This window comes from Catharus ustulatus, chromosome 1, assembly GCF_009819885.2.
Source record: "Catharus ustulatus isolate bCatUst1 chromosome 1, bCatUst1.pri.v2, whole genome shotgun sequence".
NCBI lineage: Eukaryota > Metazoa > Chordata > Aves > Passeriformes > Turdidae > Catharus > Catharus ustulatus.
Genome location: NC_046221.1, coordinates 111,638,412 through 111,662,494, shown reverse-complemented (window position 1 = coordinate 111,662,494; position 24,083 = coordinate 111,638,412). Strand labels below are relative to the sequence as shown.

Sequence of the window (24,083 nt, the reverse complement as noted above, 5' to 3'; positions counted from 1 at the left end):
TCATCACATTTAAATCTGAAGTGAGGTAGCAGGCACAAAATTCAGCAATGGCTCTGCAGGCAGGAACTCTGTTTTGAGGTGGTAGCTAATCTTGCTGGAAATTCACAGCTATGAGTGAATAGCTGAAGAAATACATAGAAGAGTTCGTGGAAGTTATTTTCCTAACACTGACCCATTAGAGAGATCTTGCTGAATTGACAGAAACACTACACAAACTAACCACAGAACAAGCTGTAGCCAGCTCCCACTTAACACCTTAAAAATCTCATATTTTGAGGGAAAACAGCTTGTACCCATCTACAACCATAACCTTAAAATGAAACCTTCACAGTAATCTGTGACAAAGTTCTTTGTTTACCAAGACTCAGAGACATTCCTACATAGCCAAAGAATGAGAAGCTAACAATCATCACTAATAAAAACCAGCATGGAAATTCCATGATCATTGACTGAACCAGTGCTTCAGTGGAAGTCAGTGTTGTGGCTTGGAGCACCATCTTATTTTATCTCTGCCAGGTAGATTTTGACAGTCCCCACCTCCCATCACCCCAAAGGGTGACCGACTCCAAAGTCCTTTACACACAGTCCTTCCCACCGTGAGGAATGAGCTTGCCAATTCTCTGTCCAGTGGGAGCAACCCAAGGTCTGCTGGTGCCAAACCTACAGCCTGTCCCAAAACCTGCCAGGACTCTCCATCCTCCCCCTTTAAGTTCTTCAACCAAAGACGAAGCTTCCTAGTTCCAGGCCAGAGCAACTAATCCTTTTCTCAGACAATCTGGACAATTCAACAGTATTATTAAAAAGCTTTATATAATTTCCTGAACATAAAATACCTATCAAAAAATCCGTTACCTAGCGACAAAAGTAACAATTATCAATGGCAAGCACCAGAAGAAGTCACAATTACCAACAGCCCCATCCCCAAGTGAGTCAGTTGGCATCTGAGGTGAGTTAGCTGCTGCCTTCAGTGTCGTTGGTGAAGCTTTCAGCCAGGTCCCCGAGGCCGGCTTTGGTCAGCGCCGTGATCAGGTTCTCGGGGGTGGCGTGAGCACCCTCCTGATCCTGCCAGGCCACCAGCAGCTGCTTGGCTCTCATCTTCACATCCTCGCTGTCCAGCTCAATCTGCCTGATGTCAGATTCCTTCATCTCCAAGTAGGGGGCCAAGACCTTCCACTGCTCCCCCAGCCTGTTCGCAAAGGACTCAATCTGCTCGCCCGTCATGGCTTTGTCCCGTTGTACCTCTGGACCTGGGGAAAACAGAGGAGGAATCAGTTAGACAAAGGGAATGTTTCCAGACACTGCAAATGAATCTTCCCTGATTTTAAATCTTCTGTTTATTTACTGACAGACTGACTTATACCTTTCCTGTAGCTTTCCAAACCTACTCAAACTCTGAGAGCAGATTTTTACAGGTGTTTACCTGGGTTTCAAGAGCAATGTCCTTTAATGCCCATAATAAGGAAAATCTTGCTTTTTGTGTTATCTCTTACTATATTGAGAGAGAAATGCTAAAGTCTTAATTACACCAGAACTGCTTCCTCGAAATGAAAACAAGGATTTTGACAGGCAGACTACAGTTTTCAACACAAGTAAATTATAACATTAAAATACAGAGTTATCTTTAACATTAGCTGTGTTTTGGAAGTTTTTAGTCACCTTACTGTAAGTCAACCCAGGTAAAATAACCAACCAAACAAACCCAGTTTCATTCCCTTTTTTCTCATGTTCCTATTGGCAACTGGGCTGTGACAGGAAATTTTACATGTAGTCAGTACTTTAAGGATTTTCTGTCATTCTGGTGTTGACATAAAAACCATGGAACACTAGGCTCTGCTGAGAAGCCAAGAGCTGCAGTGATTATTACAGGTGGGTTTGCACATTCATAGCTTATCATGGTCTACAATCTATGGCTTACCACCCATGTTTATTTCACAATTTGAAAGAAAGAAACACCAAAGATTGAATTACATAGAGAAATTAATAATATTCCTAATTTTAAATAAAATAGATATTTTATTAAAAATTAATCTCTTATTAAAAATTAGTCTCTTATGCCATGGAGTAGAAGTTTCAGGTCTCTCCAGTGCTTATCAGTCACTCTCATTTATCTGAATTAAAGCTACATCAACAAGAAAGGACAAAGGATGCAGAACAACAAAACAATAAAAGCCCTCAGATCACTTCCCTCATGTCTAAGCACAGCAATGGCTCTGCCATTGTTGCTTTAAGACAAGATTTAAAGAAAGATGTAAATCCCACACAGTGACACCACAAGGGTTGTGTGAATTAGTATTAAGTTGAAGAGGAAAGAACTTCTCTATTATTGGAAAGGAGACTATGGAGAAGGTGAAGTGCTTAATGGAAAAGGGCAACATGAGAGAGATTTACAGAGGCCCACAGGTGGCTTTCCACTGACAGAAAAAAGTTTGCAACAAAGCTGCCAGAGGTACCCAGTGTTTGGCTTCCATGCCCTGCATGTCCCATCCACCCATGCTGGATCCAGGAGCTGGCACACAGGCTTACAACACACAAGGAAGAAGGTGCTGTGAGATGAAGGCATGAATGAGGATGGAAGGAAGAGGGCAGATTCACAAAGGAGCTGGGGAAGGACACCTAGGAGCAGGACGTGCCAGGATTAAAGGCAAGAGACAAACAGAAGTGGATTGTGGAGAAAAATGAGCGAGATTATGTTTGTCAGGAAGGTTGCTCTTCTCTCAGACAGCCTTTTGCCTTTAAGGTATTTTAAATGAAGAGGAAGCAAAGATCTCAGAGTTGGAATATGTCCATTTTTGAAAGTCCCACAACTACCACCCCAGGAGGAGGCTGGGGGAAAGTGCTTACCCCAGTGATTAAAGGGCAGAGAGAACAGGAAAGTGGGTGAGGAGCACTCACACAGGCTTTCACACAGCTGACATTTGAGCCATGAACACCCAGTGACACTGGCAACATACACCACATAGCTAAAAAAGTGAAAGGGGCTCCTAATGAAAGTGCTAATCCAACAAGTCAGATGCTTTCAGCATTGCAGGCCAGGACACTGGGAGGCTTCTCCTGGTGCCCTGCGTCCCAAAAAGGCTGCACTTTTTGGTGTGAATGCACAGGTATAAGCAGGGCTGATGGTCCTCAGTGGAAACTGTTAAAATACAGATTCTGCAATACACATCAAGAGAAAAACTGACAAGACTGAGAATATGTAAATCTTACTTTCATTGTTTTCCTTTAATAAAGCATCATTATCTTCCTCATCTTCATCTTCACCTGTTTTTATTTCTTCAGAAGGAGGCTACAATGAAAGAACTAAACATCACTGGATGAATTTTGTGTTCAAAGAGAAATTCTATAACTCCGTGCTTGTCTCTGGAATGTGTGTTAGAATGGGAAGCCTGACACGATCCCATATGAGAATTAAAAATCCCCCAGAGTCTCCTAAACACCAGTAAGTTCTAATAAAACACATTACCAACTAAAAAAAAAAAACCTCATAAAAGCATCCACTGACTTCACAGGATTCTTCCTTTTCATAGTAACAACTAAGCATTCCATAGCTTTATCACTTTCCTAAAAAAACCTCCAGCCAACCAAATTAAAGACCACTAGCAATGAACATTTTTAAAAAAAAATCATTATTGTTATTCACTAATTTTATTAGTGAATTATTAGCACTTGGGAATTTCCCAAAGTTTATGTACTTTCAGACTTCTGGAAGGTAGCAAACACACAGATTTTTCACTCCCTCATTTAGCTACTGATCAGCCAAAAGGTTTCATCTTTCCCTACATTTAAGCCTCAGGCCCTAGGTACACAGTTCTTTCTTGCCATAGCATTTGGCACAGGACACTAGTACCATCAGGAATATTGCATACAACCATACCTTAATGCATTCAACAAATTAAAATATTCACATTTTTTCTAAACTTGTTATTAGCATACAGTTAACTGTGATGGCTGGACAAACAAAACATATTAAAATCCAACCATTAGACCTTACATTACACAGAAGGAGGGTCTCAGTAGAGAAGGAGTGGTTTCTATCTGCAAGACATTTCTAGGTTGTGTGCTAACGTAGAGGTGTACAAAGTGCCCCTTTCCCACTGGCAGCCTCTCTTATCACTGTGTATAAAGCAATCTGAAAGGCCCCTCCCTGGACTCAAATTTGACCAAGCAAAGTGTTAATGCCTAAATTTTACACCTCCACAAGGCTTATTCTTGTTTTGCATATTTTAGAAGTAAGGGAGCTGACAGCAGAACCTTGCTGTAAAGCTCTGGTAACACTCAGCAGAGCACCTTAAGCTGCAGATACTGCCTCTTCTCCTGCCATCCCAGTATATTCACAAGCCATGATTCTGGCTGATACCCTCCATAAATTTGGTCTGCACTGCAACATGGAACCCAAGCAGTTGGGTTCATATATATATATCTGTGTGTATATTCACACACACATACATCTAAAGGTTTATACATATATATATATATATACACACACTCCTGTCCACCAACAGGATTGCCATAGCTGATTTTTTTCCACAGAGTACAAGGCAGGGCTTAACAGTTACTAGGTTAATCAATGTTACTCAGTTTATTGTTACTGGGATCTTCAGAGATTAGACTAATTTAATTTGTAATTTTTACTTTAGTGTACAAGCTTTTTTCCTAGTTGGGTTTTTGGGGGCTTTTTTTGCCCCCTCTGTCCTCATGTATCAAATGGACTGCAGAGAGAAAAGCAGAATATGAATGAATTCAGCATTTATTATTGTAAGATATTTATTATTACTTACAGGAAGCTCCTTGGCTAATTTGATTACCATGTTTTCTAGATATTCAGGTAAACTCTTGAATTGTTGGTTTGTTGGCTGGAAGAAGTGGGGACTTCTGCGTGCCAGAAGTCTCAGTGCTCTCCAGCCATAGTTAGAATTGTTCACAGCCCTACAATAAAACACAAGTTTGATTAGTAAAGTCTGGTATCTATAAAAGCAGAGAGAGATTTGAGACACTTAGTAATATATTTCTGTCCAAATTTAAATCGTTTCTGTGCAGTTCTGGAGTCCCACACAGATACTAGTAATGCTGAGAACAGTCTGTTTTCTTTAACAATCCAAACATGGAAGAGATTAAAATCAAGTGAAACACAGAGATGGACATACTTATACTTATTTTCAACCATGTTTTCAGGGTCTGCTTGTTCAATAGCTTCTTCAAAAAATTCCTCTAGTGTTGGCATATATTCCCTAAAAAAAAAAAAATCAAATAAGAAGCTTAATATGTCTCACAAACTTCTCTAAAATAGACAGTCTTTGTTCCTTCATACATATCTCAAGCTCATCCAGTGAAGAGAAAAACCCTCAAACCAACCCACTCAAATTTAACAATTTTAAATAAGCAAAGAAATTGTTTGATATATGTTGCTATAAAATTATTTACTGCATAACCACTAGAGTGTGGCACTAGAGTGTGCCAGCAGTTGCTAGCACTGCCTATTATACACATTTAAACTTCCTGCCATACCAAGAGGTGACATCAACATCTGTCTACAAGCACTCAGGAGTTGAAAATGGTTGCTAGTTTTGTGCCATTTGACAGCATCAGTAAAACAGCTGTCCCTGCCACCCCCCACCTCAGCTCCATCTGCTCTCAGAACCACTTGCGGCTGGTTCTGACAGGTATTCAAAGCAGCACAAAAGGAACCCTGACCTAAAAACAGAACAAAAATGAGATGTCACACCATCAGGACAGTTTGCTGCTGAGAAGACTCTAACCAAGAAATACAGACTGTGTAAGAGCTGGAGGTTACTGAGAGCCAAGACTCTCAGTAGTGCAAAGCAAGCTCGTAATGATCTGCATTTCTCCTACCTAATGCTGACAGAGACACACCTGCTACTCCAAGGGAGTCTAGTAAAGGGTTGGAGCAGGGGTGAAGCACACTGGTCTATAAATTCACTTCAATTTAGTTGTGAAAAAGGCATTTTGCCCAGGGCAGCAGTGCCCCATGCACCATTAACTGACTACTGGAACAAAGTCAGCACCTTGAAAACCCCGAGTCCTACCACATTATCCCCAGAACAACCCCCTAAAAAGGGGGACGGCTAAGGAAGTATTACCCCATCTGAATGGAGATGTGAGAACCAAAGCAAAAAGCTACAATCACTTGACCACGTACAGCCACAAAGCCCACAATAAAAACTTGGAACTGAACCCAGATGCTGTGGAATCTATTTCCTGTTTACCATGGCATGCATTTTCTTTGTTTATCTCCATTTGTTAAGGGCTTTATTTAATTATTTTTATTTAAAGACATTGCAGCACAATACAATCACACACAAGGAACAAAAAGCTTTGGTCCCAAACACAACTCCACCTTCAGCCCTCAGCCTAGCAAAGGCAAGTATCGTGTCAAAGACCCTCCTGTACATCCCAGCCTCACAAGAAAGGAACACACTTCCCTCAGCAAAGCTCTGAACCCCTAGAAAAGCAATTCCTCCACTCAGGATATCTGCACAGCCAACACCTCTTCCCAGGCAACCAGACTCTACAGCCTTTACTAGCAGAGTTCTCTTTGGGAACTGTCCTATTCTTCTCCAAATTTTCTTACTCTGTATCATGTCTGCACAGTAAAAGAGATTTTGGTATCTACAACAAAGAAGTTGTGTAGCAGAGTACATTTTAAGTATTTCCTACAATTGTGCAAGCATACGGGACAACTAATAATTGCATTTTTCTGTATCTGCCCCATGAATAGACCCGGTATGTGCTGGAACAATGACTGGTAGCCAATTTCCTCTTATCTAGCATTGTTTAAAACACAGGCCTGCTCAAAAATCATAGCCAAGTAGCTTGCTAACTTCATCAGAGCCAGACCTGGCAATCTTCCTTCATTATATAAGGTAATTAATTATACAATCATGCTCTACAAAAGGGGAGTTTTCATCTGGTTTTCAGCTTAAGATTTTACTTTACTAAGCAATGAAAATTACTGACAGTATACACACTCAAAGAAGTGAGGAAAACTGTAAGCAGATTTCAAGGCAAAGATTCATACAACCACCTTCTTTCAAGAAGGTGTGAAATGCACACCTCCTAAGATTATCTTGTACATCTTCCTTATGCCAATTTTGTAACTCTCTCATTAGGGTGCTAATTAGCTTTCCACAATGACACACCTGTTTCTTACCTACCTACTCTCAGATTTACAGGCTTCCATGTTATCAGGACATAAATTCCAAAGGCGGGTCAGTTCCTCACTGAAAAAAAAGCACAAACACACATTGTTTATGTCCACCATTCTACCACTCCACACTTATGGACTGTTTTAAAGGGACCTGTAAAAGATCCTTTCTTTATACAGAAAGAAAGCCTACTGCAAGTTTTAAAATAATGATATATCCTTTGACTGTTCTTTGGCAGCTCCTAAGTAAGGGTGTTTGAAAACTGTTGCATAGAAAAAACAGTGGGGGAAAAAAACCCAAATAAAAAGCCCCCCAAACCAACTAACCAACCCAAACCCAGAAATTCTGGGAAAGAGAACCCAACATACTTCCCCATAAGGATTTTTTTGTTTGATCCTTTTCCTAAGAAGTCCTCTGGAGCTGGCCTCTTCCTCACAGGCCTCATTGGCTTAGAATCAGGAGGTCTAAATAAAAAAAACCAAATATGTTCTTTAGAATCAAACCAGTAATATCTCAAGAATAAAAACAAGCTATTTCACCTTCACCTTTCACACAGAGATGGTGCCAAGTTAAGTCATAATGAAAGGACTGAAGGACAGTGAGCCTAAGAGTGAAAGGAGGCATTGGGGAAGACGAGAGAGAGAAGGCAAAGTAGAGATAAGGAAAGGTTTCTGCCAGACACCAAAATTAGTTCATTCAAAAATGTAAAGGTCTACCAAAATCCAAATAAAGAGAAGAAAGCAAATCACATTAGTACCAGAGCACATGATCTACCCTGCTACTGGGATCATCAGCTCTATGATTGCAAGGTCCCTTTCCCCAGCTGCACCCGATTTCATGGGATCAGAGAACGGAGATCCCAGACCAATGAGGTTAGGGCAAGACCTACCCAAGCTGAAACTCTGGATGAGATCTAAAGGAGACAGAATATTTATAAAAGTCAAATTTCATAATTTTATTTTTCCACAACCCCCCTGCAATAGTAATTTCTCTCTTCTAACAGCCCCCCTCCCTTTTTTTTTTTTGCAAACAGCTTTAAGCCATGAAGAGATGGATGCACCTCATCTCTCCAATAAAAGGAAATCTCCAAAGAGCTAATGACCCAGATGCTCCTTGCAACAAAGAGGCCACAGTATGTGTGTACAATGAAAAAGGGTTGAAGAAAAATGTTTGGTCATCCTCTCCAAGTAGACACATGGAGTCAAAGCTCAAGTTTTGCCACTAGTTAGTAACTAATAACAGGAAACTTTCAGTGGTGAAAGCCATCTAATTGTCATTTCCCTTAAGATAAGTGAGTGATCACAATCAAATGGCAAACTAATAAATAAATTGCGTAAGAGAACTGTTACACAAGCTCCAGGTATGCTGCCCTGCCAAAGCCATAATGCCAAGGGCTTCATTTGAGGCAATCCAAAGGGATATAAGGAAAAGTCAGGCACTACTTCAACCTAGGGTCTGCTGAAAGCAGGAGGGGACAAAACCTGCTCCAGTCTCCTGGACCACTGGATACTCAGTACCACAAAATGTTGTCCTGAGACAATGAGGAATGCTCTCCTGAGAGCCCACACACCCATAAACACCTCCGCCCTGACACACTGCAAGCCTTATGACTTCTGGCAGGAATCTAAGAGTCTGCACTCACTGAAAGGACAGGCAACTGTACAGATCTCCAAGTTGTGTGAGTGGTTAACACATATACACCATGGGTGCCATATTCTGAAGTGTAACCACGATTTCAAACAAGCAGCAGAAAGCTTCTGTTTCGTAACACAGTTACCTTTCTTTTACAAAGCTTGGGCAGCCCTCATTTTTCCATGAGTTCCAGTTTTCTTCAGTATTTAATATATGCTGTAGAAACACAGAAAGTATTGCACATTATTAAGGTCATAAGCACTTTCAGAGTTGACCCCAAAATTTTAAACTTATTAAGGGAAAATTAAATTAAATTAAGGGGAAAACTTTGTTCTAGGTTGTGTGTTTCAGTCACTATCTTGAAGATCATCAATATAATCTTAGGCAACTAAAAATAGTGCAACGCCTATCTTCAAAAATTGTGGAAAAGGCTTTATTTACCCTGGTCTAGACAAGAAAATAGATGTAGTCAAAATAAAGGAAAAATGAAAAGCAAAAAGACAATGTCTTGGGTTTTCATTAATTTCACTTGTATTTTATTTCCATGTTTTTGGGCACAGGACTCCTATCTGCAAAAACTTGTAAATATCCATTGTCCTGTAGGTACAAATGCACATACAGGCATATACCCATTCCTTCCCGAAGTAAGAAAAGAGTATTAATGAAAACATGGGATAAAATATGACTACAAAATAAAAAGACATTATAAGAGGTTTTTTTTACTGGGATGAGGTAAAAGTTCACTTAGATATAACAGGTGTGTTCCAAAAACTAGTTTAAGCTGAAACTGCTTTTTTTATGTGTTATATAGATTTTGTTTAGGCAGGTATCAAAATACTCACCTCTACCATTTTAGAGAATCTTTCTCCATCTGGAGGATTTTCTGAAAGAAGCTATGAATGGGAGAAAAGAAGGTGAACTTTTTGCATTATATCTGTAGCAGAATACAGTAATTTCAAGATTACAAGCCGCACTGACTATAAGCCGCATCTCCGGGTGTCGGCAACATTTCGTTCTTTGTCCATACAAAAGCCGCACCCAATTATAAGCCGCTCTGTCGTTCGCAGCGAGGACCCGCGTGCAACAAAGTTGCCAAATAGTAACAGAATCATGAGATGGCGGGGTTTACTGGCTTGGCTCGGGCCGTGCGGTCTCGGCCCGCTCGGGGCTGCCAACGGGGCCGGGTGGCCCAGCTCAGCAGGCCCGCTTGGGGCTGGCTGCTGCTGCCGCTGGGCTCGCTCGCCCCAGCCCAGCGCTGCCCCATGGTGGCAGGCGCGGACGGAGCCTGCCCGCTCCTGCGGCGGTGGCGGTAGGCGGGGATGAAGAGCCCGCCGGCACCCACGGTGGCGGTGGCAGGAGGGGAAGGAGCCTGCCTGCTCCTGCGGCGGCAGACGGGGGCGGGAGCCCCCCCGCTTCTCCCCTGGGCCGCGGCAATGACAGCACGCAGCCCTTTACTGCCTCTGCCCCGGGGATGGCAGCACGGAGCCCCCTGTCTCTGCCCTGGGGATGGCAGCATGGAGCCCCCACCTCCCCCCAAGCTGCAGGGATGGCAGCACGGAGTCCCCGGCCTCCCTCCCCACCCCCCCGCGCTGCCGGCACAGTGCCCGCCTGCATCCGCCATGCAACAGAGTAACCAATTTGTAACAATCGCGTAATCCTGGGTTTTACTGGCAAGTGCTCAGCTCGGCACCTTGGCTGCACTTCCGGGGTTGGAAATTTCAGAAAATTTTTCACATATTGGCCGCTCCTGAGTGTAAGCCACATTTCCAGGGTGGGAGCAAAATTTTAGTCAAAATGGTGCAGCTTATAATCGCGAAATTACTGTACATAGGATAAAAACTCCAGAGAAAATGGTGGTTACTGCTCAAAGGTGCTTAATATTTTTCCATGTAATTTTTATTAAAGTAGATACTGTACCAACCTGGTAGACTGCTTTTGTAGTATCTTCAATCCAAAGAGACTGTTCATCTGTAAGAACGTAGTTTGAACTGGAATTGAAAAACAAAAATAACAACACATAATTTGCACCATATACCTTCTGAGGGGTGTTAGAGGGGATCTGAGGAAAGTGTTTCGAATGTGATCTGCTGTGGTCCCAGGGACTCACCATTTGTTAGTTTGTGGAATTAATTAGATGTGCTTGGCATCTATATTTTCAAGGTGTAGATTCACACAGTAGGAAATCCATTTGAGTGATTCAAGATCACACCTCAATGTTTGGACCCAAAGCACAATGAAAAGATTTACCTCAAAAACATTCACCAAGTGTTATACAACACCATTTGTATCTCATGCCACCCTTGACCACCAGTAAGTGACTGCTTATAATTAACATTTTAATGCATTGACATTGAAATGACTGTCATCTCAAAAGGACTGAATTGGAATTCAGAAGACCTGAATTCCATTTCTTCTCAGCCACTAGACTGCCTTGATAAATAATCTGTAGAATTAGGATAATGATCCTAACCTAGTTTACAAAGTTCTTTGAGAGCTGTTTATAAAAAGCAATATATAACAGGTGGGAGACAGCTGCCTTGTTAAGGATGTTAATTACTATGTGCACACACGGCCCAGGGCACAGGAAATGAACAGAGATGGATTTTCTTCAGAATAACGTTAGACTAGAAACAGATGGGGTTTGGTTCTATCCCATTAATTTATAAAAGCAACCATTACCATTGTTACTTCTTGCCATTTCAGAGAGAGTTCTACAGTACACTAAGAAAAAACAAATCAGCAACCAATGCCACATTGCAGACTCAGTATAGATTAAAAATGATACCACATACCAGTACCTTGCACTGGTCTAACAACTTGGTGCTGCCAAGAAGAGTCTCCTTCCCTCTCATGGCTGGCACTCACTGTAAGTAAGTTTTAATGGCCTCTACTTCTCTGAGGCCCCACACATCACCAACTTGGCAGAAAACTTACTCTGCAAAGATGAGCAGATTGGGTTTTTGCCTGTATAGTAAATGGCAGAATTCTGAGCAAGTCCAATGAACACTAGAGCAAGGGAGGGCAAAGAATCAGGCAGAGGAACAGAGAAATTAATGAGACCTCTGCTTTCCTGCTGTAAAATAACTTCAGCCACACCCTGTATTTACCAATCCAAGACTTCAAATTCCACAACCTCAGAGTAAGTAGGCAAACTACTTTAAAATATTTTGGTTTATCTCCAAGTTCCTAGCTTCCCATTCCCAAAACACAAAATATTTTCACATTACCTTTTAAATTTGACTTGTCCCTTTAGATACTGAAATAGTATTAGGTACTGCAACAAGATGTGACGACGGAAGTTACTGTCACTCAGTTGTAAATCCATCAGCTAAACAACAACAAAAAAGCAACAGATGTTTAAATATTTACTCACTTTTAACTTTGTAAAGGCAACATTAGAAATTAAAACCAATAAACAAATGATAGCTTTATTGAAGACTCTTATTCCAGAAATAGAAGCCTCTGAGTCATTAATTAACAGAGGCAACCCACAAAGAATAAAATAGATTTATTCTATTTCTTTTTCTATCAGAAAAAAACCCAAAAACAACAACAAAAAAAGAAAACAAAAACAAAACAAAACAAAAAAAACCCCACCAAAAAAAAACCCACAAAAAAACCCAAAAAACCACATCAAAACAAAACCAAAAAACAAATAAAAAAACTGGCGGAGTCTCAACTGGACATAGTGCTGATCAACTGCTCCAGCTGAGAACTTCGAGCAGGGAGGCTGAACCAGACAGGTTCCTTCCAACCTCAATTAGCCTGGGATTCTGGAAGGGAAATGACATACCTTTTCACTAGTTAGGAACTTTGCAAAATATACATGTTCTCCTCCTGTTTTTAGTTCTTCCAACTTTTTTCGGGAAGCCTGAGTGTCATCCAATTTGTAACTTTTGAAAACAGCCAAAACTTCTTCTGAGTACTACAAAACAGAGTTATTTACCACATGAAAACAATACCGAACCTTTGTAGACTTAAAGCCAAGCAAGTACATCTTGTACATCTGCTATCAGCCCACTGAAACAACCCACTTGTTACCTATGTGTAGGATCTCTCTGAAAAGCACAAATGATGTGAAAGCATTATCATGTCAGAACATTGAATCATATGGAATATTTAAAGCATGCTAAGAAAAACAACATTTTGGGTTGTGGACAGTGCTTTGTTGTTTAGACATCATGAAGAAAAAAGGTTTGACAGTGCTATAGTAAAAAATTTCATCTGAAAGACTTAAGTCTGGCCTTGATCAGTTTCTGAACTGCACCTGTGATAGTTTTTTGTGGGTGGTCATAAGTAAGATTTATATTAGGATTACCTCTTATTACCAGAACACAGAGAATGAAGATAAAAAAACCCACTAAGCTTCTTTGAATTAAATAAATACTGAGTGATAAATTGTGAACAAACAGTATCCTAGCAATAAATCCTCATCTATATTTATACCAAGCAAAACTGAAACAGTTGGCAGAAGGGGACATTCAAGTCATTGCTTCTACAAAGAGATATGCTTACTTAGAAACCAGGAAGAGTTCCTTTAGGGTCCCACTGGAATCAACATGACTACTCAAAAATAAGAGCTAGGACTAGATAGAAATATTTATCTTCTCGGGGTAATAAAACCCACCCAAACCCACTAGTTCTGCTTTTTGTAGTTGATAAGCCACAAAAAGGTACTTCTGGCACTGTTGCAATGTATGAAGTATTTCTGATATTGACATACATTAGGGGGTTTATTGTATTTTTAGCACAACATACTCATTTACTGAAAAAGGCTCACTTCAGAAAACAGCAAAAAGCATTTCCGCATGCACCATCATTTTTCAGTGGCATGAGTCTTTGAACTGTTCCATGCTTATGCAGTCACTGCTCCTCATGTAAACAATGACCTTTACCTAGGCTGAATGGTCGAAAGCATGAACTCAGATTACCTTAAGAAACGTTTTCCATGACACCTTCTCATAGCACTGCACAGGATTTCTAAAATAATCTTGAAGTGACCAGAACTTTCTATATAGGTTATAATCTATTGGAATGGAACTGTGGAAAGAAGAATGAAAAAAACCCTTACTGAAAAGCAATATATTATACTCAATTTCACTCCAGAATGTACAATCCTAGAAAATATCATTCATTTCGGAAGTAAGTTAGTGAGTCAGTAGTGAACTGTCACAGAGAAATTTGTAACTCAGGATTTGTCCATGTAAGAGTTTTCCATTCAGTCTATTGTTACTTTCTCACCATAAAAGCAGAAATAGTACACAAAAGAGATCTTAGGAGTTTTTCACCATCTGTGGCATGAAGGGGAACACAGCTTTTTCTCCTTAAGCATATACTCAAAATCCCTGAATACATCTTATCACAACAAGTTTTGTGAAGGGAATTTGAAAAATTGTAGAAACCAGAGTTCTCAGCCAACTTAAGCAATTGAGACATCTAATCTTCAGAGGGCAGGAGATGAGGATAATTTGGACCACAACATTTAAAGATATTTCCCAAACAGTTTTTTTCCTTTTACTTTTTAAAGTTTGCTTCAGCTTTTAGATTTCTGTCAGCTCACCAGCTTGTCGGTGCTTCATCATCTCCCATTTCACCTTCTTCCACGTCCATTCCTTCTTCCCTCTCCTCGGTGTGCTAAAGAGGAGAAAATTATTTAATTTTTATACAAATGCCACTACAGTTTGCACAGAGTTCTCAGACTGCAAACATTCAACTACACATTGGATCAGAAAGCTTAAGCTGGTAACTCAAAAGATTTCTGAAGTATTATGACTGCAATATGTGCAACAAATTCCTGTCTTAATGCAATGGTAGCCACACTTCTGAAAAAAACTGAAGAGACAGCTCTGTCCTCCGCATACTGTGGGGAAAACTTTGCACAGTAAATGACAGTGTTCATTCAACATAATCAAACCCATCTTTTTCCCCTAAGAGTGCAGAGTTTAATGTTCCAGGTGACACGCCTATTCCCAAAACAACAGCTTGGTCTGGCAGAGGGACAACCAAATGAACCTACAGTCACAAAGACTTTTTGTGCCAACAATCTTACAAGTTTAAGGCAGAATCAGTGAAAAATGACATAGGAATTTTCACCTTCTGTCCCAGAGTGCTCTCATGTTCATTGGTATTGAAAACAGTGACGTTTTCCAGGTTAAACTGACTCTGTAGGTTAAGCCCTGTGAAAAACAGAAAGTCTTAAAAGCTGTGAAGTTTCCAAGTCTGTTTAAGAAATGCTGACACTCAATTCTCAGAGCATTCAAAACTTCCACTTGAAATAAAGCAAATAAAAGTCAAGGACAGACACAAGAACTAGGATATAAGTGCAAAGTGATGTGGTCCAACTGGATTTGGTCTGCAACCATCATAAACTTAAAAGGATCAGTTTACTTAGTCTCAATGTTAAGTGTGATGAAATGCAAAAATCTCACCTGACTTTTCTGAAAGTGGAAATAACCTAGCCAGGAATAGCTGAATTCTTCCACAAAAGACTGTGTTTTGTGACTTAGATAATCTTCTTAGGAGGTCTAAATATTGTAAAAAATAAAGAATATTAGTATTTATCCCTCTTTTCATTTCTCATGAAACAGAACTCAAGACTTGCTAATTATATGACCTACAGAGCTAATGAAAGGAAGCTCATATTTGTAAATTCAAATGCCAGTGACTCCCTCTGACCAGACATATTTCTTCCAAATGCATTCTGCCAATTCTCTCAACACCTTCAACACCAATATAAAATAAGTTGGAATGAATCCTACTCAAATATAGCCTTGAATACAGGCCTTGTCATTGCTGAGGAATGATATTCTTCTATAATGATCTGCACTGATGAAGAGAGTTCCCTGAGGTCTGAATTACTTTTACACTGATAGGCAGGAACACGTATCTGTTGAGCAATGCACCTTTTAACTTTATTACTTATTGAACACATCTGAATTTAAATGAAATTATTAAACTCATTTTCATTTGCTGAGATAGAAGTTTTTTAATACTGCTCCCTCCTCCCTGAAAAACTACCACTCACCATTGCACATGCGTAGCAAGTAATTTTTTCCTGCAGAGTAAAATGTGTTCTGAAACAGAGTAAAGATATTTAGAACATTAAGGGATCATAAAACCTTCTTGAGTAGATTTAATCCAATCACAATAAGTATGAGTTACTCCTACAGAAAACTCCAAATTTGAATCTGCACTTACGTAACAGGCAGGTTTCATGAAAAGGCAAGTCTCACAAATTCCAAGAAAGCATAAAACACATTTACATCCAGACTTCATAGAGAAAAAACCATGAGTGACAATGAATGCACTAATTTTTATATTCATTTCCTTTATTACTCCATGCATGATTTATACAACCAAGCAAAGAGAACCCAAATAAGATTTACAGTGTTCACAATACTGGTGATCTGGAAGGAGAAATTGATAGATACTTGAATTAGCAATAAACAGCAGTTTGTGAATATATCAGGGGCCATAATGTAACCTGAAACAAACTAGCCTGAATGACTATGGGAGTAGTTCTAGTTAGAAACTCCAGTTTAGGAAAACACTGAGGCAGTAGAATGCTTTTCAGGTGCTATTTCTGGAGTTTCTGACACTTATATGTCAGCTACAAAGACAGTTAAATTCTGTTCATTAAAATGGTTCTTTTAGACAAAAGCTTTGGCCAAATTATGCAAAGTTTTCAAAAATACCCACCGATTTCCACGTAGCAACATTTTTCTCCACAAAGGTGAAAATTTTGTCACACTGATCCAAAGGGAGGCAATCCAGGACATCTCCCAAAAGCACAAAAGGAGTTGATGCAGTGCAGATACCTATGAGGAACAGGGAATCTTTTATTCAACAAATTTGAACTGAAATACAAAACAAAGAAATCCATTACACTTGAAGGACATTTCTAAAAAAAAAGTAGAAGAAGTTCTTCCGAGTGCTTACAAATCCTAACAGAAAACTTAGCTAAGATGGGAACTTTCATTAAAGCTATTTCTACACATACTCAAAAGAGATTTGCAAAAGCTTTGCACTAACATACAACTATTAAAAAAGAGTCACTGTACTGATGATCTCAAAGTCTGAAACAATGTCACATCTTGCAGACTGCAAGTGAACTCTTTCAGACTTCTAAATCCAGTCAGTCCCACTACACACATCCATGAAGCCTGAGAGCCTTTTCAAGCAGCTAAAACAGTGCTGCAAGTCCATCCACCCATGCTCTGTAGGCAGTGCCTGCATTCCTCACAGCACAGCTCTTGTTATTCTATACATGTAGTTGATGTATACTTACTAAAACAAACCATTTTTGATTAAGAATGTGAACAAATAAACAAAAGGAAAAGAGCAAAAGCCACTTCGGAAGAGATCAGCACACTGATTTCTGACACAATCTGTTATTGAAACAGATTCAAGTATCTAAAAATCAGCCATATACTGAGAGGAGATGAGCACAGATATGCAGATGTTATTTCTGCCTCTGCCAAGTAATTTTACCTCTCTGCTTCAATGGTCTCATCTCCAAAAGTATGATGAGAAATTTCTAACAATTTTTGAGTGCTGGACAAAGAAATTGCTAATCATGCTACAACCAAACCTATTCATCTTTCTTTACTAACAACAACAGACTCCAATACAAGTGTCACATATATAACCAAATTTTATTATATTATACTTAATTTCTCTTCTGAACCAAACCCAAGCTTACTAACCACTAGCATAAGAGTCACATATTATCAAAGGTAACCACACTAGATGACTTACAGAAATCAAGATTTTAAAATTCCCCTAAACATTCCCTAGAACTGCCAATAGATTTGAAATAGAGATGCTTACCTTCTGTGACTCCATTAATAGCAAGAGAAATAATTGCCAGGAGATTCTCACATGGAGCTTTATTTATCTAAACAAAGAAAACAGTGTTGAAGTTCTCTAGTCTGACCATAATATATCTAACAAAACTAAAATTTTTGTTTCCAAGTAGGCATATTTAAAACAAATACTGACATTCAACTTCCCAAAACAACCTATGAAATTTGACCTATCAGTTAACTGTAGTGAGTTTTTATTGACTTTCCTGACTACTTCCAGCCACTAAAGACCTAAACGCACAGAGAGTCATTTACCTCTGAAAATTAATATTCCACATTCAGACTTCATTTAAATATTATTTGTTCACACATTATTTGATTCATCATTATTTTCAGCTAACAAGGCAGCTTCGTTACATATTAGTAACAAATCACAAAACAGTTTGGATCTGAGGAGGCCAAAAGATCTCATTGCTCAAACCCCCCTGCCAGGGGCAGAGACACCTTTCACTAGACCGGGTTGCTGAAAGCTCCATCCAACCTGACCTTGATCACTTCCAGAGATGGGGCAACCACAGCATCTTAGGACAACTTGTTCTGGTGCCTCACCACCCTCACAGTGAAGAATTCCTTTCTGACATCTACTCCAAACCTACCCTTTCCACCCACTCTTAAAGTACACTTATTGAACAATGCATATTTATGAATCAGAATTTTAAATGCAGCAGACCTTCATAAGCATTATAAAGAACTGCTAGAAAAGGCTCAGACAACAGCTCTCTCTACAGTGTGATGTCTATAAAACAGGAGATTCTACCAATCTCCCTGAATCATCTGTATTTATTCTCAATTGCCTCACCATTACATAGTTCCTGTTTTTAATAAAGTGTTTTCTTACTAAAGTAAGTTGCTGTTACACTAATATACTGCCCTGCAAATAAAAATTTGAGGTTCAACAAGATATATGCTTCAGCAGCTTAAAGTACTTACTATTTCTTCTTCTACAACAACTCTAAAAGCTTGATCCAAGGTACACTTCTTTTCATTTTCACTGCAAATATAAACATTCAGCCTTAGGAACAATCCTCGGGCACAAGATTACTAAAAGTTACCTAAAAACTTTTTTAAAAAGTCAAATGGCCTTTACTTACCTTCCAGGAACCTGGTTAAATGCATTCAACAATGGCTTGATGCTTTTGTTTATCAGAGCCTCTCTGGTGGACGTCTAACAAAATGCAAAGAAAGAAGAGATATAACACCAGTACAAAACGAAAAGGATCTTCCTCCTTCCTCTCACAGAAGAAGACATAAATACTAAGGAATCTTTCTGCCACACATCATGTGTTAGTTTACAGAGAGAACTTTGTAATAAGAAGGGCAAATAACAAGAACACAGGATATTAGGCAAGTGAGCTAGTACAGCATTACACCTCAAACCTGGGCTAACAGTATGGTGAAAACAGCATTTCTAAATGATACACAGAGGATCACACTCTTGTGACCAACACTATCTGCCATTGTCTCATGTGCCACACTCATAACTTCAGGTGGTCACGGTGGTTTGGAACACAGATCAGCAACTATTCTGAGTCGGAAGGGACCCACAAGGATCACCGAGTCCAACATCTGGCCCTGCACAGACAGCCCCAAGAATCGCATCATGCGCCTGAGAGTCTCTCTGTCTTTAAGGGACTTAACAGCTCCTCCCAATTTTCTGTCACCTACAAACTTGCACAGGATCCCTGCAAGTCCTGCGTTCATGAAGATGTTTAAAAGCACAGACTCCTGCTAAGAAGATGGTCTAAAAATTACTATTTCCTGCGACAAAATCGCTCTAATGGGCCGAGTGCTTGTGCCTCGAGCACTTCTTTGCAAATCCCACCCTCTTGTCTGGCAGCCCGGGTCGCAAACGCCGGGATGCAGAGGCCTGGGTACGCACGGAGCCCCCAGCTCTGGCAAAGGAAAAGCATTCTTCAGCAGAGGCACAGAGAAGTGCAATAAGCCCGGGCGTTTTGCGGCAGAGGGCACGCCACACTCTCGCTGTCTTTGACATTAATTTTCGCTAACCTGAGGACTCATCCTGCCTTGGCCGAGCCGGGGTGCAGCCCGCCCTCACTCCCGCTCCCACACCGCCGCACCCCGGCCGCGCTGAGCGCCCCGTAAAGGAGCGCCCGGGCCGCGGGCCCGCTGGCGCCGAGGCACAGCCTGGCCGCCGCAGCTTCCCGGTCGGCCCCCATCCGAGCGGCAGCGATGGAGGGAAGGCGGGAGGGCCGGAGGGAAGGCAGGAGGGAAGCGGGGGAGGCTCACCGTGAAGCGGAGCCGCGCCTCGGGCAGGCTGAAGAGCGGCGGCGACATGTTCCCGGGCGGGCGGGCCGGCGGCGCTGCGGGCGCGCGCCGATGACGCCATGGCCCCCGCCCAGCCGGCGGGAAGAGGGAGGAGCGCGGGAGCCACGGGCTGTGCCGGCGGGGCGGGCCTGGGACCCGGGTGCTGGAGGGGCTTGGCTTGGGAAACACCGCCGGGGTGGCTCCTCCGAGTCCAGCCCTTAACACAGCAGTGCCAGGCCCCACACCAAGGCCACATCCGCGGGCTTTTTGAGCGCTTCCAGGGGTGGTGACTGCGCCGCTTCCCTGTGCCAATGCTTGGCAGCCCTTTCAGTGAGGAAATTGTTCCTGATACCCAGCCTACACCTCCCCTGGCACAACTGGAGGCCGTGTCCTCTGGACCTGTCACTTGTTGCTGGGAGAAGAGGCCGGCCCGCAGCTGTGCACAGCCTGCTCTCGGGTGTTGTAGAGAGCGATGAGTTCTCTCGGTGTCCAGGTGTTATAAGGATAGATTACTCGTCGGTAGAATTGCCTTGTTAAAGTGTAGTATTTGACACGTTTCAATGATCTGAACTCTCGAGATAAGGATGGAGTGAACAAAGCCAGCTCAGCAGCTGTACTGAAATCTGTGCTGGAGCTGGGTAAGAAGTAATTCTGGCAGGGAGGTTGTGGCCACCGACTCGGGAGGAGGCCTGACCGTACAGACTAGTTAGTGTGAGAATGAGGGAATTATTTAACTAACAGAAGATAGAATACAAATCAATGCGAGAACTATGTAACTTGTAGTCAGTGAACGTGAATGCCTTTGTTTGCTAAAATGTATAAATAGTGAAACATCTTGGTAGTCAGAGTGCTGGCTTTGTGGGTTTGCCACGCAGCACCCCTCTGCTTGGGACTGTAAATAAATAAAATACCTCGACTCAGTTGATTGGTTTCTTGAATATCGGGCGAAAGAACCTGTTTTGAACTACAACCTGAGCCTCCTTTTCTCCAGGCTAAGCAACCCCAGCCCTCTCAGCCTCTCCTCATCAGACTCGTGCCCAGACCTTTCACGTTTCACTATTGCCAAAGTGGAAATGACTCTACAGATGTAGCTGTTGTTTTTGTTTTTTCCTGATAAACAACCCTAGACCACCATTTTCAAAGTATAACCGGAGTGAAAATTATTAGGGACTTTTATATCATGACTAAAATCACCTCAGTGCTGGCAATTTACAGGTTGGGCAATATCCTACAGCTACCTCCTAGGCAACAGAAATATTTCCAGCAGAAATTACATTTCTCATGATCCTGGAATCAGAATCATGGATTTGTTTGGGTTAGGAAGGGATCTTGGTGTCTGGCCAAAAAGCACAGGTACTGCCAAACTTTGTTCATAGGTGGGAAAAAGCTCAAACATCCAGTATCCTGGGAAGAGGCGAGCAATATTAAAATTAAATTTGTTATTATTATTAAATGCAGATATTTTAAATAACGCACGAAAGGATACATGGGAATATATATTTTTTGGGGGGGGGGGATCAGTTTGGGACTTTTTTGGTGCGGTTTTTTTTGGGGTGGGTTTTTTTTGTTTTTGTTTTGTTTTGTTTTGTTGTAATGGTGTGGCTGTAGTTAGCTTTGGTACCGGGAGAGGGAAGTGTTTGCTCAGAAAAGGAAGATGCAGTGGGAAGGGCAGCTTGAGCCGCGCTTGGGTGGCTGTTCCAGGCGCTGCTCCGCTAACGGGGAGGTGGGGGCACCCTGCCAGCCCGGAGTTTGTCACCTCATCTATAACTGCAACCATTGTTTGATACTGCCTAAAAAATGTGGGCTATGCCAGAGCCATGCCAATTCATTTGAAGCTATGGGGGAAGGGGCTTCATAACATTGAAAATAGGCTCCACATGATCTATGTTTTTGTATGAGTCACCTGCATGAGCTGTGAGACTTGCTGAAAGTTGTTCGTTCTGGCTTGGGAGAAAGTTGACTTTCCCCCCCATTTCTCATCCCTTCATCCCTTACTTTAATAATTAAAACATATTATCAGCTGAATAACGGGCCATTCTAAATGAATAATTTGAGATTATTCTAGCCCCCATCTCTTGCTGTAAGAAAGAGAACCAAAGAAGAGCTCTCCAAATTGGTTATTAAAGAAGCTTTAAACTTTAAAAAGATGGTAGAAAGTGAAAGTAGAAGTGTTCTAAGGAGATACTGCTAAAGGAAATGGAGCCCTTTTTTTTTACTATAAATATGCCTTAAGCCAAGACTAATGTTTCAGATGAACAGAGAGAAGAACTGCCAACATACTGAAAAAAGCAGTCCAATATATTTATGAATGAGTACACCATGACTGAAGAGTTTTTTTTCCTTAGGGTAGGAACAGATAAAGAGGAAGAACGATGTTAGCACTGTGATTTAATAGTGATTTATAGCCACCTCTTGTTCTGTGCCGAATTTTTCCTGTTTGGAACGGTGTTTGTTGCTTTCTCACAGATCTCATGCAGAGGGAGGATGAACGCTGAGCTGCTAGTGCTCGTGTTGGGTTTTGGACAAATGAGGCTGCAGTGCCTGAAGAAGTTGTCACCACAGCAGCTGCTGTGCACCCCGGGCAGAGACCACCCCTTCAACAGCAATATCAGCAGCGTGGCACTTCTGCTTGCCACGTGGTGGTGTCACCGTGCAACATCTGACTACATCGCCTAAAGCCATCCTCATCACCTCCTTAACAGAGGTGCCAAACTGTGCTCTGGGCTGGCAGACAAAAAAATGGTGATCAGAAACTCAATCAAAGGAGTAGTGCTGTGTACCTGTAAATTAAAATGCTGCAATTATCCTGGATATAAAGAGGAGTCAGTGATATCATTAATATAACAAAATATAGCAGTGTGTTAGAAAAAGCTGTGTCTTCTAGTATGTGCTAGGTGGGAAGCTAAGCAGGGAGGTGGGGGGAAAGAAGTAAATATTGCTTTCTGTAAAAGTATTGTAAGCAAAATAATTTTTCAGCCCAGATTTAAAGATATCACCAGCTGAAAGCTCAGATGGATGAAAGCAATCAACAACAACAGTATCTCAGGACACCTCTGTACTCAGAGGTCAGTTGATAGAACAGATCTTCTATCATCTTGTGTCAAAAGGCTGTGTAGCTGGAATTACAAAAAACTTCACCCAGATGCTGTCTTTTGGAGTAAAATCCTGTTCCAAGACCAGTTCGAATTTCCATTTTAATTTCTGTTACCATTCCTGCAGAAGGGCGTGTCTGGAGACTCCAAAGCATCCCATCTCTAGGGCTTAGTGCTTTGCTTTCCCCCTTGCTCTGTCTCCATCGTTGCCAACCCTCATGCATAAGTGCTTTTCTTCTCAACCCCCTTCCTTCCCCACCACCTTGCACACCCTCCAGGGTAGAAGTACAGGCATGAAAGGTGGATAAATTACCTTGGGAGCCTGGTTTAAATAGCTTACCTGTTATTTCCGAACCACACATGGGAAGTTGCACAAGGCAGTTTTATCTTTAAAGCATTGATGAATACAAGGTGTCCTACCTTAGGCACTTAATTTTAAGGTGGCATCCTGCCAGCCGCTGTAGCTTGTTACTGACTGTGAGATACAGTTAATAATGTGTGGACTGATGAAGGAGAAGCTAGATTAACACAAAAAATAGCCCCTCAGGAAAACTTAAATAACATTTTTATAAAGTGAATAATAGAGAATCTTTCTGCATTTTGTTAGTGTATTACACTTTTCACCAGAACATACATATAACTTTTATATTTGTGAAATCTCATTATGATGTTCTGGTGTATTTAATACTTTCAGGGTTTCCTCTTGATTTATTGAATAAATTGCAGGGGAATATATACCATATGATCCCATTCTCTCATACCAGTTACAGCAGAAATGTTTTACTGATATATTTTGTATTTTGGTGGCATTTTTCAAATAATTTGGTAAGAGTGCCTAGGAAGGGTTCATTTACCTGCATTCACCTAGAAGACATGTGAATCTGAGAATGATTGATTTTTCTACTCCTCATTTTTTATCTGGAACATGAGACTTGCTGGCATAAAGCACCTGGAATACTGCCAGGTATTATACTTTATTTATATCGATTTATATCTGCAGATAGGTGGAAATACAGTCACAAATAGCAATGGTTGTCACATGACCCAGTAAGGGCTTGAATGACCAAGAC

At 41.1% G+C, this 24,083-nt stretch overlaps 1 protein-coding gene across 1 annotated transcript; it reads right to left on the bottom strand.

The window, feature by feature from the left end:
* Positions 1-334: 334 nt before the first annotated feature.
* Positions 335-19,984, bottom strand: THOC1 (THO complex 1). The gene is made up of 21 exons (XM_033053945.2): positions 19,904-19,984; positions 18,748-18,821; positions 18,587-18,647; positions 17,622-17,688; positions 16,491-16,609; positions 15,817-15,865; positions 15,221-15,316; positions 14,886-14,968; positions 14,353-14,426; positions 13,724-13,832; positions 12,586-12,717; positions 12,020-12,120; positions 10,714-10,780; positions 9,635-9,685; positions 8,938-9,008; positions 7,529-7,624; positions 7,170-7,235; positions 5,142-5,225; positions 4,776-4,923; positions 3,205-3,283; positions 335-1,247 (listed from the first exon to the last, which is right to left on the bottom strand). The coding sequence occupies exons 1-21, from the start codon at positions 19,949-19,951 to the stop codon at positions 952-954; spliced, it is 1,971 nt and encodes a 656-aa protein (XP_032909836.1). The 5' UTR covers positions 19,952-19,984; the 3' UTR covers positions 335-951.
* Between the last annotated feature and the right edge of the window lie 4,099 nt (positions 19,985-24,083).